Source organism: Herpailurus yagouaroundi, unplaced genomic scaffold (assembly GCF_014898765.1).
Source record: "Herpailurus yagouaroundi ecotype Mexico unplaced genomic scaffold, PumYag 163, whole genome shotgun sequence".
NCBI lineage: Eukaryota > Metazoa > Chordata > Mammalia > Carnivora > Felidae > Herpailurus > Herpailurus yagouaroundi.
The window spans coordinates 53,424,091-53,440,750 of record NW_024412404.1 but is presented as its reverse complement, the minus strand read 5'-3'; the positions used below and the strand labels follow the sequence as shown (position 1 = coordinate 53,440,750).

Sequence of the window (16,660 nt, the reverse complement as noted above, 5' to 3'; positions counted from 1 at the left end):
TAAATAAACAAACTGGCTCCTCGACACAGCTGGACACGGTCGGTTGAGTCCAGGTTGGTGGCATTTGGAGAGAGTTTTCTCGTTCTGTGGGTTTGGGAACCCATCGCCTCTCCCCCACCCCCTTCTCCCCTTTTGCAGGCGCCCCTCAACTTTGGGGTCCGGGGGCGCGCGCGACTGCGGGCTGCACCTGCCCTAGCGCTCCGGGGTTGCCGGCCGTTGCGCTCGCCCCGGGCGGTGGCGTTGATGAGCCCGAGTCCAGGGCTCTGGGCGAGTGTGTGCACGGCGCGGACACCCGGGAGGCAGCGGTCGCACGGCGGGTAGGGGCGCGCGAACCGGGTTTCGGCCCCAGCCGGGACGTCGGTTCCCTATGGCCCCGCTGCCTCCGAAAGGAGGCGAGCCAAGGGAGGGGAGGGGGGACGGCGACCGGGGACGGCGATTGGTGGTTTGGGTGAAGAGGGCCGGCAGCGGAGCCAGCGAGCTGGCTGGAGGAGGGGGCGGCGAACTTCCAGGGAGAAGGGGCTCTTTCTGCGCCAGGGCTGGAGGAAGAGCTGCTGCCGCCGTGTGCTTCGACTCCCGGCAGCTGCTGGCTCCGCTCGCAGCGCTCGGAAAGTAACGTTATTTATTTATTTGCTTGCGTTCAGCCTCTTGGGTTGGACCCGATAGACGCCCCTTGGACTTTGGGAGCCCGCGTCCGACCTCTCCAGCCCCCGCCCTGCCCTTGCGGGCGGCTCCCCGGAATACACGTACATGCCCTCCCCCCCGCGCCCCCTTCCTGCGCCCCGACCGGGTTAGGGGTGGGCCCTCACCCGGGAGCTAGAAAGTCCCCCAAGGCGGGAGCAGGGGAGGGCAGAGGGGCGGGGGAGGCTCTAGCGCTCTCGGCTCTCATTTCAAAGCGCGCTCTCCCTTCCAGGTTGGGTCAGACCTGAACCCCTAAAAGCGGAACCGCCTCCCACCTTCGCGCCAGCCGCCCGCCGGGAGCTGAGTCGCCGGCGGCGGCGGCGGCGGCGGCGGCGGCGGCGGCGGCGGCCGGACCCGGGAGTTTCGTCTCGCACTGGATGGAGCTGAACTTTGGGCGGCCAGAGCAGCGCGGCCGTCCGGGGAACGCTGTATGCTGAGCTCCCCCGGAGAGACCCAGCGGCGGCTCGGGATTTTTTGGGGGGCGGGGACCAGCTGCGCGCCGGCACCATGTTCCTGGCGACCTTGTACTTCGCGCTGCCGCTCCTGGGTAAGTCGAGGCCGCCGCTAGCTTTCCTACCCGCTGAGTCCGAGGGGTCCTCGCGGCAGCCCCTTCGAATTGCAGTGCGGTGGCGCTGGGTGTGGGCGGGCGAAGTTTCATTTGGGGGAAGGGGATCGTGAATCCTCAGCACACTGGGCTTCGGAGGCGGGGATGGCGCGGCACTTGCCCGCAGCTTTTTGTGCTTGGTTTTTAATTTCTGTGCCTTTTCATGCCCTATCTTGGCGGAGAGCGAAGGGGTCCGAGCCCTCCAGCCCCGGGACCCGCGCCTCCAGCGAGTCTCGGGAGCATGCGGAGGCGCAGCGGGCAGGTGGGGTGTGGGCCAGCATTGGACTGGGAGAGCAAACTTGGAAGGGAAAACTTTTTCCACCGAATAGCGTCTGAGCGCTCCCCGCCCGGCCGGCCGCGGACCGGGGCTCGTCCGCCCCGCGCCCGGCCCGCAGCCGCCCTCCTGTTCGGAAAGCCCCGGGTTGCAGTCGGGTGGGGCCGAGCAGCTGCTCCCGCCGGGCTCTGCCCCGGAGCGGCGGGGCGGGCACGCGCGGTGGGCGGCGCGCGCTGCGGGGCAAACCGCGAAAAGCCCGCAAAGCCTGGCTGGCTGGGGAACGGCGTGGGGGGTGGGGAGACCAAGGAGGCAGGAGGTCCCGGGGCGGGAAAAGCACTCCCCGGCGTAGAGGGGCGGGCCCGTTGGCTGCGCAGGGCACCCCAGAAGCCGGCTCTAGCGCGCGCCCTCCCCGGAGCCTGGGGCTTCGGGCCCCTGCCCAGCTGCCCTCACGCTCCCTCCCCCTCCGCCCGTAGACCTGCTCCTGTCGGCGGAGGTGAGCGGCGGGGACCGCCTGGACTGTGTGAAAGCCAGCGATCAGTGCCTGAAAGAGCAGAGCTGCAGCACCAAGTACCGCACGCTGAGGCAGTGCGTGGCGGGCAAGGAGACCAACTTCAGCCTGACATCGGGCCTGGAGGCCAAGGACGAGTGCCGCAGTGCCATGGAGGCCCTCAAGCAGAAGTCTCTCTACAACTGCCGCTGCAAGCGGGGTATGAAGAAGGAGAAGAACTGCCTGCGCATCTACTGGAGCATGTACCAGAGCCTGCAGGGTACGCGCCCGCCGTCCTCGCCCCCCCACCCCTCCCCCTCCCCACCCCTCCCCCTCCCCCCCTCCAAGGCAGGCGGGCCCCTCGGCCGGGTCCCGCTGACCTCATCCGCGACTCGCTTCTCCCCAGCTGCAGAATGAGGACCTTTCATTGGCCCCCAGGGACAGCCGCAGCTGGTGTTTGCTGCCTCCCGAGCAGCATTGTTGGGGCCTGGTTGTTGGAAAACCCATAAGGGGGTGGGGGACACCCCCGGGCCCCCGCTGACCTCTCTGAAACCTGGTCAGAGCATCCGAGCAGGAACCCGTTAAAAGACTTGGCAGGAACTCACAACTTTTCTCCAAGGAGAGCTGGCTTCAGAGAATAATAATACAAAGACTTGCCCTGAATCGTGTCCGGACTCTCTCCCCTTTCTTCCTTTCTATCTATTCTGACATCAGATAAAGAATTAAGAATGAAAGGTCCAGTAGAATCTATTCTATCTTAACCCCCCACAAACCTGATCAAAGGCAGATGTGTGAGAAAGCATTTGTCATCTTAGATTCCCTGAGTCTTGAACCAGCTGGTGTGGTTCAAACCTCAGTTAACACAGAAGTGGCTTTGAGAGAAAAAGGACCACTTGTCACAACCATCCATTCCAAGGGGAATTTGGGGGTCCTTGTGTGCCAGAGGTGTCTGAGGTTTGTAAATCTAACACAAACGTTCAGTGCATTCATTCTCCATGGAGACTCACACCAAGAATTTGTAACCTACAGACTTGACCTCTCAGCTGCCACTTCCTCCAGAACCTATGCCTGTTGAATAGCCAGCATACCCGCTTTCTGGCCACATGCCATGTTTAAGAGCAAAGACACGGGGGGCCTCTTTTGGGTCACCTTTCTTCCATTGGCTCCTGGAGGCAAGCTGGGCTGGTGACATCACTGGTTTCTTCCTCTCGTATTTCATTCCTTTGCAAAGAGTGGGAGAGTTTTCGGGCAAGATCAGGCTGGGTTGCTCTCCAGTGTTTTCATGGCACTCTGGGGAGAGCAAGGACAACAAAGGCGGAGGGAGGGAAAAATATCCATGGCCGAATAGATGCCTTTGAGATCTTTGAAGGTTTCAGCATCGTTTTGTTACACAATCATAGCATAATTAGAATTTAGATTCAATAACAACAACTCTCTGAAATATGCCTGTTTTCCAGATCTAAGCCCAGTCATTCTGTTGTTTTTAGGAAATGATCTGCTCGAAGATTCCCCTTATGAACCAGTTAACAGCAGATTGTCTGATATATTCCGGGTGGTCCCATTCATACCAGGTAAGCAGATTCGTGCTTCCACTCTGAGGCCTCTGCCTGCTTGAAATCCATTGGCTTGCATTCGCTTTGGCTCTCAGATAGTGTATAAGTAGATATTGGAATGGCACCGTGTTTCTGGGAAATTAGAAGTAGGATGATGATAATGAAGAGGCAGAATGCCTAGAGATGATTGTATGACTTGAAAGTAATTCTAAATGAAGTAATGTGGTGTGGTGATTTGAAAGGTTGGAGGGAGGTGATTTGGTTGCATTTTGTTTTCACACTGAAATATGATTGGCTGGCTCTTGCCTAGGGAGTGCTACTTCTGTCTGTAGGTGGCAATCATATTCCCTTCTTGCTACACACCATTCACTGTGCCTCCCTGCAAAGGGATCGGTTTAAATGATGCCACTTACTTTCCGAGACTTCTGAAGATAATCTTAGATTGTTGAAGAATCTCGGACGGACCCACGGGTCTGCCTTTGATTTGAAAGATTAAACTCTACCATTTGTTAACAATTCTGTTTTTAATTTTTCCTGAGCAAGTGTGGGCATGTGTAAAAGAATGTATTACTGCTCCAATGGCCCTTTAAAAAGTGGTCTCGCTTCCCGGGATTTGTTTGGTCTCCTTTTGCAGTTCTACATTTGTTTTGGAAGTGCACTGCGTTGTAGAATTACGTTTTTCATAACACTGACGTTCAGGCAGCTCCATAAATAATGAGCAAGGTGGTAGTTTCTCTTAATGACATACAGATTCCAGACTGATGTTGCCTTTCTTTGTTTACAGTTAAGACATTTTCTCAAGTGTATACAGCCGTCACAGATTATATGTTTTCTTGGTGGTTCTACGTGGCGGTTCATGTTGAATTCTATGAGATGATGGTTTGTGACTGGTGAGGGTGTCCTGGTTTCTAACGTTTCTAAACGTTTTCTGTTTTCCTGCAGAAAGCCATAGACAGCCAAGGGAGTGTGTAAATAGTGATACTATGTGTGGGTGTATTATACATACATTCACAGACATCCTTTGAGTACCTACTACGTTCTAGCCATTGGGATTTTGGCAGTGAGCCAGACAGATGTCACCCCTGCCCTCATGAATCTTAGAGACAGCCAGCAACTGGCGTTTATTAAGCCCCTCTTATATTCCAGGCACGATGTTAAGAGCTTTTCATCATGAACTTAGGTAACAATCTTCACGTGTATCTTAGATATTATTATTTCCACTTTAGGAATGAAGCAGTTGAAGCAGGGTGAAGTCAGGAAACCAGCCCAAGACCGCAAAGCTCATGATCAGTGACACCGGAATTTAAACCTAGATTTGTCTGATTCTAGGCTTTTGTAATATCTGCCCCTAGCTGTTCAGGGCGCGGTCTTTTGACCAGTGGCGTGGACATCGCCTGGGAATTGGTTAGAAGCGTGGGATCTCAAGCTCCATCCCAGACCTACTGAATTAGAATTTGTACCTTAAGAAAATCCCTGGACTGGGTGCTTCATATACACATAAAGCTTGAGAAGCATTCTTCTACATTATTCTGTTTTTTTTGGTTCGGAGGAAAAAAAGTGTGTGTGTGTTTGTGTGTGTGTGTGTGTGTGTGTGTGTGTGTGTGTGTGTGTGTGTGGGCGCGCGCACGTCTACACGTTTTCTGGGATAAGATACAAGGGTATAAGTTTAGCACCAGAGGCATTCGTGTATTACCTAAACAATACTGATAATTTCCACTCCAAATCCCTACTAATGCTCCCTGTCCCCTTGGCCCCTCTAAGGCAGTGTCTCAAGCCCTGGAAGAAAGACCCACAGACACATCTGGGCTCTCATGGGAGCAAGTCTGTAGGAGCTGGGGTGGGATATGGCACACGGCATACTGGAGGCGAACCTGGCCTTCCTGGTCCTTTGAGGAGCAGTGCCTCTTGCCTGAACCTGCCCTGGGGAAGGCTTACTCCTTAGTCTTTGTCCTAAGATGCTTGGAGGGATTGAACCCCCCCTGGGTACAGTAGGAGTGAGGAGGTGGGCAAGGAAGAAGGTTCATTTGGGTTTTAATTTCAGAACTGCTATGGACGATAGGACTTCAGCAAACTCATTTTCCCTGTCGGGGTCTCTCTTTGCTTGGTATAATGAGACCACTGAAGTAAATAATCTCTAGTCCTGACAGCTCATGATTCTGATGGAAGATTGAAGTCACCTCCAGAGCCCATTCACTGTGGTCTGCAGTGGTGTTTTCAATCCTTGCCTTCATTCTACACTTCAAAGGGCTTGGCCATTCTCAGATACCACTGGTTTGTCTGAATTTCTTTTATGAACTTTGGAAGTTCTTCTGCATGGACCGAGTTTCACTCATTCATTTTCTTGGATCCCTTTCCCAGCCAGGTTTCTTTTCATAGCAGATAGGAGCCTGAGCTTGCGAGACCGGTCCTGCTGAGAACCCAGAAGTCATAATGAATTAATCAGAGCCAGGAAGGCCTTGTCAGGAGCTAGGTTTTATTTATTTATTTAAAAAAAATTTTTTTTCAACGTTTACTTATTTTTGGGACAGAGAGACAGAGCACAAGTGGGGGAGGGGCAGAGAGAGAGGGAGACACAGAATCGGAAGCAGGCTCCAGGCTCCGAGCCGTCAGCCCAGAGCCTGACGCGGGGCTCGAACTCACGGACCGTGAGATCGTGACCTGGCTGAAGTCGGACGCTTAACCGACTGCGCCACCCAGGCGCCCCAGGAGCTAGGTTTTATATCTCAAGGGCATTGAATTTAGGTTCCAGTGCTAATGAGCTTTGACCTCTGACAGTGACCGTGTCCCCTGAGTGGGCCTAGGGAAGCCAAATGGAACCTTGAGAGGCTTTAAGTCCTCGAATAATGCATCTTATCCAGTTTGGCATTTGTAGGATAGAGAAAGACAGAAGAGCAGGATGACGAATGTTGCTTTCGTGGTTTGAATCCGAGTTTCTAGAACATCTCTTCTGTCTTGAAAAGCTCTCTGACGAAACCAGGACAACAGGGCCTCTCTGCCTTTTACAGATATGGTAGCAATCACAGTTTCCATATTTGGGTTTCTTTGCCTAACGTGAAGAGAATGTTTATCCACGTACATTAAATGTGAACTGAATTGTCTCACCGAACAAGACATGTTTGACGTTCTTGTGTTTCCATTTTCTTTGGGCTCCTCACACCCACAGCCATCTTTGCCATTGTTTACTTGATCACCAAAGGCTGTGTTGACGTGCGATCAGTGGCCTGGCAGGAACAAGGAAGGGAGGAAAAGAAGATAGAGTCTAAAACCTGTCATCTCTGGTCTGAAGCCTGCGCTGCAGGAGGGAAATCAGACAGTCTAGTCAGGCGAGAACTGGGGAGCTGCAGTGGGGAGTTGGAGGGACAGCCCTTGTGGAAACGTGTTGGTGGAAGCATTTGACCTTAAAAACACTTTTAAGGGCTCAAGGAGGTGCCTTTGTTGTGGGTTGATGCCAGAGTGGTTCTTAGAGGTCTCAGATGGGAAGAACCAGACCGTGAGGGGGAGTGCACAAAGGAAGGAGGGAGCCAGTGCCAAAGGAGGTTGGAGGAGAGGAGAGAACACGGAAAAGTGTCTTGGGAGCCAAGGGAGCAGAGCCACGTGGGCATATGGAGCCCCAGAGGACAGACCTACCACGTCTGTTTCACCTCTACCGTAACTTTCCGCTCTTTTCACCTCGCCTTTTCTTCTTCGTGAAAGTCCTAGAAGCAGCAAAAAGTACATGGTGATTCGCAAGGGACATGAACGCGTTGGCCGTGCTTTTGGACTCTCTAGGGGGAGAGCAGAGTAACGAGAAATTTGGAAGGCACAGTGGGTGCCAAGAACAGCCTGAGGATGGACAATCAGAGGGGAATATAAGCACCTCTATGGCAGCAAGGGAAAAAGAGGGCTTCGGGGTCTAAAAGTATTGACTGGGAGGTTGGGTTTTGTAGAGAAGAGTCAAGAGACGCCAGCCTTTCTCAAACATGACGAAAGCCGATGGTACTGCAGGCAAGAGACAAGATAGAGGTGGGGAAAGGGCGCTATTAGGATTTGAACATGCTGACTCTGGTTTGGGGAAAGACAAAGGTCTAGCCCTCTAGCTCTGTCATCATTTCCTGCCGAGTCCCAGGAGTGGCTTAGACCTTCCCAGGAAGCCTTAGGATCTTGACATTGGTTCCCACATACTTGGAAATCTATTGCTTCAGGAGAAGATGGCCCCAAACACTCTTTTGAGTATGGCTTCTCTTTTTCTGAATGATGTTGTGAATAGTTAGCCATGTTGAGCATTTCTGTTTTAATGTGCCATCGTATTTATGTCAGTATGAAAAAAAAAAAAAGCTTCCTTAAAACTTTTATATATCGAAGATGGGTCTTATAAGGTCCTGCGCTATCTTGTGAAATCAGGACAAGAGAGAGGTGTTTGTAAATACCAAGTCCTGGGGTGTCTGGTGGCCCTTTGCTTTGCACTCGGCTCTCCAAAACAACTCTAATCACGTTTTGCCAATAGTTTAGAACCCCCGCTGTTCCTTGTCTGGCAAACTCCTCAGCAGGCCGGCTGGCGCCTGCCCTCCTTCTACAAACCCCGTCACCTCCTCTGCACTCAAGCGCACCGAGCAGTCCATTCCCCAGGTATTCCATGTGCATTCGCTGTTTTGTGCCTTTGCACATGCTCTTGCCTCTGTTAGTGCCTCGACACGTAGATCCAACTTCATCTCTGAGGGCCGTGCTGGATTCCCCCAGACAGGCACCCTCTACTCAGGACTCTTATATGCTGCATTTTGCTCTTGCCTTTATGATAGCAGTTCATCACAGTGTATTGAGCGGCCTTATGTATGTGTCTGTCTTTCCCGCTGGAAAGTTAGGGACCTGCTTGTTAATGCCGAGTTTCCCGTCAGCATGGAGCATTCTTCCTGGCTCTGAGTAGCCATCTTGTTAACCATGGGTGCTTGGATATCAGGGAAGGGCCTTAGAGGTCTAGTCTGACCTTCTGTTTTTACAGAATTGAAGCTCAGAGAGGGGAGGTGATTTGGCCAGGGCCACACTGCCTGAGGGTGGCCTCTAAGACCTTTGCCAGGACATGGCAATGCCATAGGGGAGGCCACTGTTGGCCTCTTTCTGTTCTGCATGCTTTCTAGACAAACTTCATCCGTTCCTGGGATGGAAGCTACCGCTTAGACCGACCACTCAGTGCCTTCCCTCTAACTCCAGCCTCTCCAGAGCTCTCAACCAACATTTCCAGCTGTGTCTTGCACAACTCCGTCCGGATGTGTCTCAGTTACTTCACACCCAACGCATCCAAGATGGATCTCACCATCTCTCCCCTTTTCTCCTTACACCCTTCTCTTTCCGACTCTCCTGTCTTACATGTGACATTGTCTACCTAAATCGTAAGCTTTGGGGTTACTTCCACCCTGTCTGCCATTCTCATTCCTCAGCCAGACCCATCACCAAGTCTTTGGCAGTCCACCGGCTGTCTTTTGAATTGCTCTCCTCTCTCCATTCCCTAAATATACTCAACTTGCACTTGAATGTTACATTGACCTTCTTATTGCCATCACTGTGTCAAGTTCCTCTCAATCCAACCTGGCCTTCTCATTGGCAGGGCTTATCTTAGCACCCTGGTGACCGGTAGGAACAATCTGGCTTCAGTTTTCCTCCATAGATCCTTCCACTAACTGACTTTCCATCTCACCGCAGCTGCCCTGCGTCCAAACAAGCCAGGCCACTGTCTGCTGTCCCACCAGTGCCCTGGGCAGCTTCGTGCGTCCACACCTTTGTGGGTACCAGTGCTGGAGAATGAACTGATGCTCTGAGGCCTACCGGCCTGGGTGCATCCTAGCCCTGCCACTCACTTCGTTTTGGACACATCACTTGAGCTCACTCTACCTCAGGTTCCTCGGATATAAAATGAGATGAAGGTTATTACCTTATAGGTTCTTGTGGACTTGAAGACACTATATGTAAAATACTGGACAGAAGCATCGTTGATCCCCAGGAAGTCTCAGCCACTTTTCATGCGGTGCCAAGGTCACGTTAGCTGTTGGCTCGCTCCTGATTCCAAGACCGGGACTCTTTTCAGCAGACCTTGTTCCCTGGTCATGGAACAACGATTCTATATCTTGAAAAGGATGGCCATCCCAAGGCTTCAGGAAGGCTGCTCATAAACTAGCTGGGACAAAAATGAAAAATCTATCCTTTATCTAAGGGCCCTGGAGGAAAGGCCTGTCTCTTAATAACCCTGTTTGAGTCTTAACTTCCCTTTGGGGAAAGTCTTCCGTATTCCTGCTCTGAATCCCCCTGTTCCTCTGGGGCCCTGTTTTTATGTTCTTTGGTCAGAGGTGCCTGTGCTGCAGGTGGTGATAACCCGGGGTGGGGGCTCTTCCTGTGTTTAAGGATTCTTGTGATCAGCTTTCCCTTCTCAGCTTGACTGATTCCCATTCTTCTAACCTCTGCTCATAAATCTGCTCTCCAACGCCCCTCATAGCAGGAAGAATTACTGCTCCCTGAGAAGGGCATGCCTTAAACCTGGGAGATGCGTCCGTCTCCACAGGCCGTGCTGAGTACACTTACATTTCACTTTCGCAGACCATGACTTTCGGTTTTTATTTTCTCCCTCTCTTAGTCCCTCAGCAACTCATTTTTTTTTTTGTAGAATAATAAGAAATTACAAACAAGTAAAAAAGGAAAAGGAATTTAAATCAGCCTTAGTCACAGCTCCCAAAGATAGCCACTGTAAACATGTTGATATGAGACTTTCCAGAATGTGTTTTCCTTTAAATGTGAACGTGTATATACGTAGGTGTGCGTACACACATCTACACACATATGTCTTTTTTTTTCTTTTTCCAGAAACAAGGTAGTCATAGGCTACACGTACTTTCTTACTACCTGCACGTTGACCCGAGGAATGTATGTCTTCTTGTATCACTGACCACTTCCCGAAGGCAAACTTTATTAGATTAACTGTCAACCTCAAGAAGTTTCATGGAGAAAACAGCAGGTCACTCCAGGGTCTAGATACTTATGGCCAAGGCCTGAATGTTCCAGTGAGGGATGTGAAGCTAGAGAGAGCCAAATATTTTTGCATCGCAGGACCATAGGTCCTGTTACCGGAAGAGGGGAGATAAAACATCAGTACGTGACAGGTAACGGCATGAACTGAAGATTGTGACAAGGTGCAAAATTATTTATGGCCAATAGGTCTGTCCTCATTCTTTCTCCTTAGTCCTTGGAAGTGTTTCTTTCTGCCATCTCTTAATTTTTCTGCTGCCCAAGCTTATTCTTTCCACAAGATGCTCTTTCTTGGGTCTCTGGGATATAGTACTGAATTTGCAAAAGAAGGTGTCAAGTCAGGATTGTTTGGTCCATGGGGTACTGTTCAGGAGTCAGGAGACTGGTGTTCTGTCTCCAGCTTTATCCCTCACCAGCCAGGTGACCTTGGGCAAGTGTCTGCCCTTCCTGAGAGGTAGCCACTCCTTTGATAAAATGAGGGCAGTGGACTAGAATGGTCTTTAACGTATTTTCCTTCCTTTTCTAAAGGGCCTGCATATTGAATCTTGAATTATTCTGGGACAGACTGTTTTTCTTTGCAGCAATTTCTTCATACCAAAGAAACTTGTGATCTTGGTATATATATTTTTCATATTACTAACACTTATAAAGCATGATTTATGCAATATATACCTTACTTGAACCAGAATGTGTTTAAAGCATCTCATTTGAATACATGGGAGAAAATGAAACAAAATAAGAAGTGAGTGGGAAAAGACGGACAAGGGGAAAATGAGATAGGAAAGAGAAAAATGAAGCCAGGAGTGAGTTCAGAAGACACAATGCACGTCATCAGATTATATTTAAACAAATTAAATCATCAGAAGCGCCGTGTTTGTTTTACAAAGGGATAAATAAAATCCCTGGATTGTAGATGGAGTAGGACTTTTGGAGGTCATTCTCGTCCAATCCCTTTATTTCACTGATAAGAAATCTGAGAGTTCCATAAATTTCTAGGGCAGTAGAACATAAATTGTGCAGGACAGTGATGACAAGTAAAATTAGGTGTGTGTTTGTTTTTAAATTGATATTCGAAACTCTCCACATCCTGGCATTTCCCCACCTCCTTTATATTGTCCTTCCCCTGCTCAGGTCTGTGCACCTGTTCTGAAGCCATACTTGGTTTCTCCACAGTTAGGGTGAGAACCACAGCCATTGGCTTTCGTTCAGGAGGGTCGTTGTCTGTTGTTTTGGAATTGTTTCAGAGTAAGGGTTAATTACTAAGTCTCTGTTTGGCAACAGGAGCCGATAGCCGGAAGGTTAATTTTCATATTTTTTCGGCCCCCTTCAGAGAGTTGTCTGCAGGGGAAAGTGAGAAATTATTTTTTGCTGTAAGCTCTCCCAGCCTTCAGATTAAAAAAAAAAAATTAATCTTTCATCTGGAATTTTTTGTTAAAGAAGCTAACCGCTTCCCGTAATTTAGAGACTCAGCTAGCTGGGTCAGTGATGAAAACGAATGGGTGATTTGCATAAGGGGCTAATTTATTATGTCCCCTGGGCATTTCTTTCATCTCTTTCCATTCTAATTAATGTTCTAAGAGGGTCTATCACCATATCAGAAATTAGGGGTGAAAGCAGCCATTGTTAACCTTTATTCTTATGATTTTTTATCTTCTGTGATCTTTTAACCATTTGCTTTTCATCTCCAAGAATTTACATAGATAGGGCTGGGGAGTGTGTGGAGAGGAGGTTTTGGGGCTGTGCTCCTTCACGAGCTTTATTCAAACAGTAGGTTGTTGTAAAAAAATAAAAATGACTCCGGATAGCTCTCCAACCACCGAGGGATTTGCAAAACATACAGAAGGGCACAACCATGGTGCAGAATTGTTTCTAAATTCGAGGCCTCTAAAACACATATAAACATGTATATGCACACAGAGGGAGATATATTTGTACGTCTGCCTGTTCGTGTCTGCCTGTACTTATAATGTATGCGTGAATGTGGCTATCTATATTATTAAGCATTTCGCCTCCAAAAGATCTTCCTTGACATGTGTTGCAGTTGGTTCTGGCTGTGACAAAGGCAGCTGTGTGTGAGAGAGTGTGACACAGCTGAGGAAAGGCAAGAGAACAAGCAATTTCTTCGAAAATCAATTGCAATTTACTCCTACTAAATTGGCCCAGGGTCCGCCCCATCCAAACATTAGCATATGACAGACTTTTAATCATTTGGTCAAATGGCCTATTTTTGGTCAAACCACAGTTCCCTCCGGGATGCTGCCCATCAGTACTAGAGCTCTGTAATCTCCAGACCTGCACTTTTTTTTGTTGTTTTTTTTTTTAAGTGGGGGTGAGTGTGGGGAGAGAGTCCCCCGGGGTGTCCCGGCTGATTGTCCTGCACTGCCCAGCCTGTTCATGGGCATTAGTTCCTTTCGGTCCCCCATGACACTTAGCAGCAGGTATTCTCTCTGACTTCCAAGACAGAGACCTGAGTCCAGAGAGGTTGAGTAGCTTTCCCAGGGCCACACTGCCCATGAGCGGAAGAGTGCAGATTTGTATCTTGTTCTTCCTGTCTCCTTCTGCTGGTAAGTGATGAACTTTTCAACACAGGCCTGGACCCTTTAGTAAGGATATGCTGAAGGGAAGATCTGCTTCTCTCCCTCCTTAATTCCCCGTCTTGCCTGCTCTGTCTTCCACCTTCAAACACTGTTCGACAAAGGGCCTCTAAAGGTGAAATACGAGCCAATCTCTATTATTTTAATATTTATCCCTGCATTCTGTGGGGTTCTTAATTGACAACCGAAATCCAGAACACGCACGCTATTAAAACCATTCCTGCGGAACTGCAGAAATATTAACCAAAGAAGCAATTTCTGGATTGTATCTTTTTTTCATTGCAGTGTGAGATGGAAGGCTTCTAAACTAGAGCAGAGTGCCTAGGGCCATTTTTTGTCATGTTGTCATATAAATAGCATTACACAGTGGTAAAGAAAGGAATATGTAGTTTAGTCCCACTTTAAGGTGACCTAATATGCTATTCATTTGTCTTTCACCATGCTGGTACCACTTTCCTTTTCGTCCCTCTGAATGGTCTAAGAAGCACCATGCGGGCTGTTATTTCTATTACCCTTTGCACATTATTGTTTGGTATACAGTTAATAATGTATGAAAATAAGTATTGATTGCATTCTTTGTAGGAACAGGCCAGCAGGTTTCTTAAAGCCCATGTTTATGAAATGTTTCATTGATCCCTGTTACTATGAGTTTCAAATGCAGAAGATACGAGGAAATCCATGAATTCTGGGGAGCCCTCGTTGGAACCACCGTTTTCTTGTGCCCTTGAAGATAGTAAGTGGCGTTTGAATGGGAAAAGGAGTGACCGCACTGAAACTCGAACCATATTCCCCATGAGACGTCAAGAGGAATAAAAATAATAATACTAATTGCAACAGCTGAGAGAGGTCATTGCCTAAGCGTTTCGCGTGGAATAATTTGTGTCAACCTTATTAAATGGTAGGTACGCTCAGCCCCACTGGGTGGATAAGGACACCGAGGTCCACACGAGAAACTTGTGTAGGGGTACACACCTAGGCATTGGTTGAGCCACCTTCTCATCCAGGAAGTCTGGTTCCAGAACCCAGGCTGTAGCCCCCATTTGCAAATATGTAAGAGGAGAGATAGTCTGGGAAAGTTAGGTGCACAAACTGCATGAAGGATTCTTAGGCACTTCGTACTGACTGACAGATAGAGACAGTAGAGGCAGAGATAAAATATAATGCATATATTTATTTTAGGGTAAAGAGAAGAGTTGGCCAGTTTCTGTGATCTCTATCAATTTTCAGTACTTCAGCGTGTTGGAGTGACATTTCTGCCAAATTCCCTCATTGCATATTTATTTATTGAGAACTTACCAAGAGCCTCATGTGAAGCCTGGGTGATTCAGGAGTAAATAGGACCCAGCCATTGCCTTCTAAAACTTTTCTTTTTGGTTTAGGAATAGGTATAAACAAAAGAAGTCATGGTGCAAAATGGTGAGTGATTGAGAAGAACTTCACCAGGCTCACAGGTAGCCCCAGGGAGGGCTATTCACCTGACTTGATGGGAGTTGTGGGTCAGAGAAGGCTTGCTGAAGGTGACTTGGGGCCGGGTTTTGAGGAACGGTTAGGAGTTTGGTAGGTAGAGATGGTTGGGGAGGGTATTCGAGGCAGGGGCAACGGTGTGGGCAAAGGCACGGAGTGTCCAGGGTGCTGGTGTTAAGTCGCTTGCTATGGCCGGAGCGCAAGGTACAGACTGTGGTGAGAGAAGAACGGGACAGAGAGGCGGGTTTGCCACACTCGGGGGCTTGGCCTTTGTCTCAGCAGAACCGGAGAAAGAGAAACCGGACTCCTTTACCTCAGCAGTGCTGCATTTTCAGGTTGAATCGTATGAAATTGCCACTTTTGGTAGGTCAGCGTGGCACAAAAGCAGAAGTCGCATCTGGTTCGGCTTAGTACGTTCTGTGTCCTCAAAGCATACAAGGGCTCTGGATGCTCCTAGACTAGAGGATGACGTAGGCCTGTTAGCATGAGTAGTAACTTCTTATCACACAGGGTACCTTCTGGGGAAGGAAAGAGTGAGGCCAGGAGCCCTGTGCTATTAGCCTCCGTTCCTGGTACCTTCTTCCTGCGGGGAGAGAAGGTGCACCAGGCCCCAGGATGCAAAGACCAAGCGCGCACAGCTTCCCATTTAGACGCCAGCTGTGCGCAGAGGCGCGGGGGTCAGTGGGGCCGCCTGGTCCTCGCAGGGTGGTCCTGGGAAGGCGGCTGGAGGCACCCGTAGAACAGATGACAGCAGAGCAGACGGGTGCCCGGAGGAATGAGTGCAGGAGGCAGAGCGGTCCGGAGCCAGGGCCTGGAGGGTCTTAATGATCGTGGTGGGAGAGAACGTCCCTGAAAATTATTCCTTATATGCTGGGTTGCCTGGCGGGTAAGAGGAGGCCTCCGCTGGTGGGCGGTGGGAATGCGGACAGTCTGGGCCCCCTGAGAGGAATGAGTCTCCGCCTCCCTTTCTGCGTCATCCCTGTCCCAACCCCAGTGCTGCCCTCTGTCCTGGCCTCAGGATGGGCTTCTGCCTTTTCCCTTCGTGGCCAGTGGCTCAGGCTGTCTTCTTGGATGGGAGACATGGCCCTCCCAGCTTCTCTGTGGACCTTTCAGCCCCCGTTGGGTAGTACCTGTTTAGAGGACTCGACATAGGGGCCTGTGTTTCCTCTGTTTTCTCTATACTGTCTCATTCTCCTGGCTCCCTAATCCCGTGTCTCACTTGGCTGTTTCCTGCAGCAGTCTCTCGACTTGCTTCAGAACGTTTCGCAAGAGAGTGTCTGAATAAAAACTCAAAGATCCTAAATGCAAGGAGCTGTCTTAATTGAAAGAGATGCCCGCTCACCCCAGGGCACGCCTGGCGAGGGAAGGATTGAGGAGGGGCGGCCGCTGGAACTGGAGCCGGTAATTACTGCCGCTCACAGAGCTGGGTCTGAAGAAGTGACCGGACCCTCCCCTGTGTCCTTTCTTGAGCCCAGGGTGTGTTTATGACATTGTTTTCATGCTATTGTCGGAGGGGGAGCAGGGAGAGAGGGCGCTGCCCTTTTTGGCTGTAAGTGATCTCCGGGTAGGAACGCACCCAGAGCTGGGCAGCACTTTCCCACATGAAGAATCAGCAGGCAGACCATCTGCATTCATTCCAGAGATTGGGGTGGGACTGGGGAGGGGCAGGAGATGAGGTCCTGATGATCCGGGGAAATTATGAAATGTCTAAGAGCAGAGGCACAGAGCAAAAGTCTGGGGGTTAAGCACACCCAGATTTACGTGCCACGTTGCAGCACTTACCAGCTGTGGGAGCGCGGGTAAATAGTTACCCAGTTCTAGGTTCTGTATCTCAAAATGGGGATAATAATAGTATCTAATGCATAAGGTTATTGGAGGTAACGCTTAGGAAGAGTGCTCAGAGGCGCCCAGTAAATGGTGGCTGAGTGACTGCCAGTCTCTGCCTCCCTTCTTCTTCCTCTCCCAATTTATTAGCACGAAACAGGAATGGTAGATTATTTGAGTGGATGTAGATCTCTT

At 49.9% G+C, this 16,660-nt stretch overlaps 1 protein-coding gene across 2 annotated transcripts in view; it reads left to right on the top strand.

Moving 5' to 3' along the window:
- Window positions 1–482: 482 nt before the first annotated feature.
- The window catches only part of GFRA1 (GDNF family receptor alpha 1), a 214,722-nt gene continuing 198,544 nt past the window's right edge, over window positions 483–16,660 (top strand). For both annotated transcript variants that reach the window (XM_040486568.1, XM_040486567.1), the window contains exons 1-4: window positions 483–609; window positions 911–1,225; window positions 2,030–2,323; window positions 3,531–3,614. In XM_040486568.1, the coding sequence (XP_040342502.1) occupies window positions 1,186–1,225; window positions 2,030–2,323; window positions 3,531–3,614 (418 nt within the window). In that variant the 5' untranslated portion in view covers window positions 483–609; window positions 911–1,185. The remainder of the gene's footprint in view (window positions 610–910; window positions 1,226–2,029; window positions 2,324–3,530; window positions 3,615–16,660) is intronic.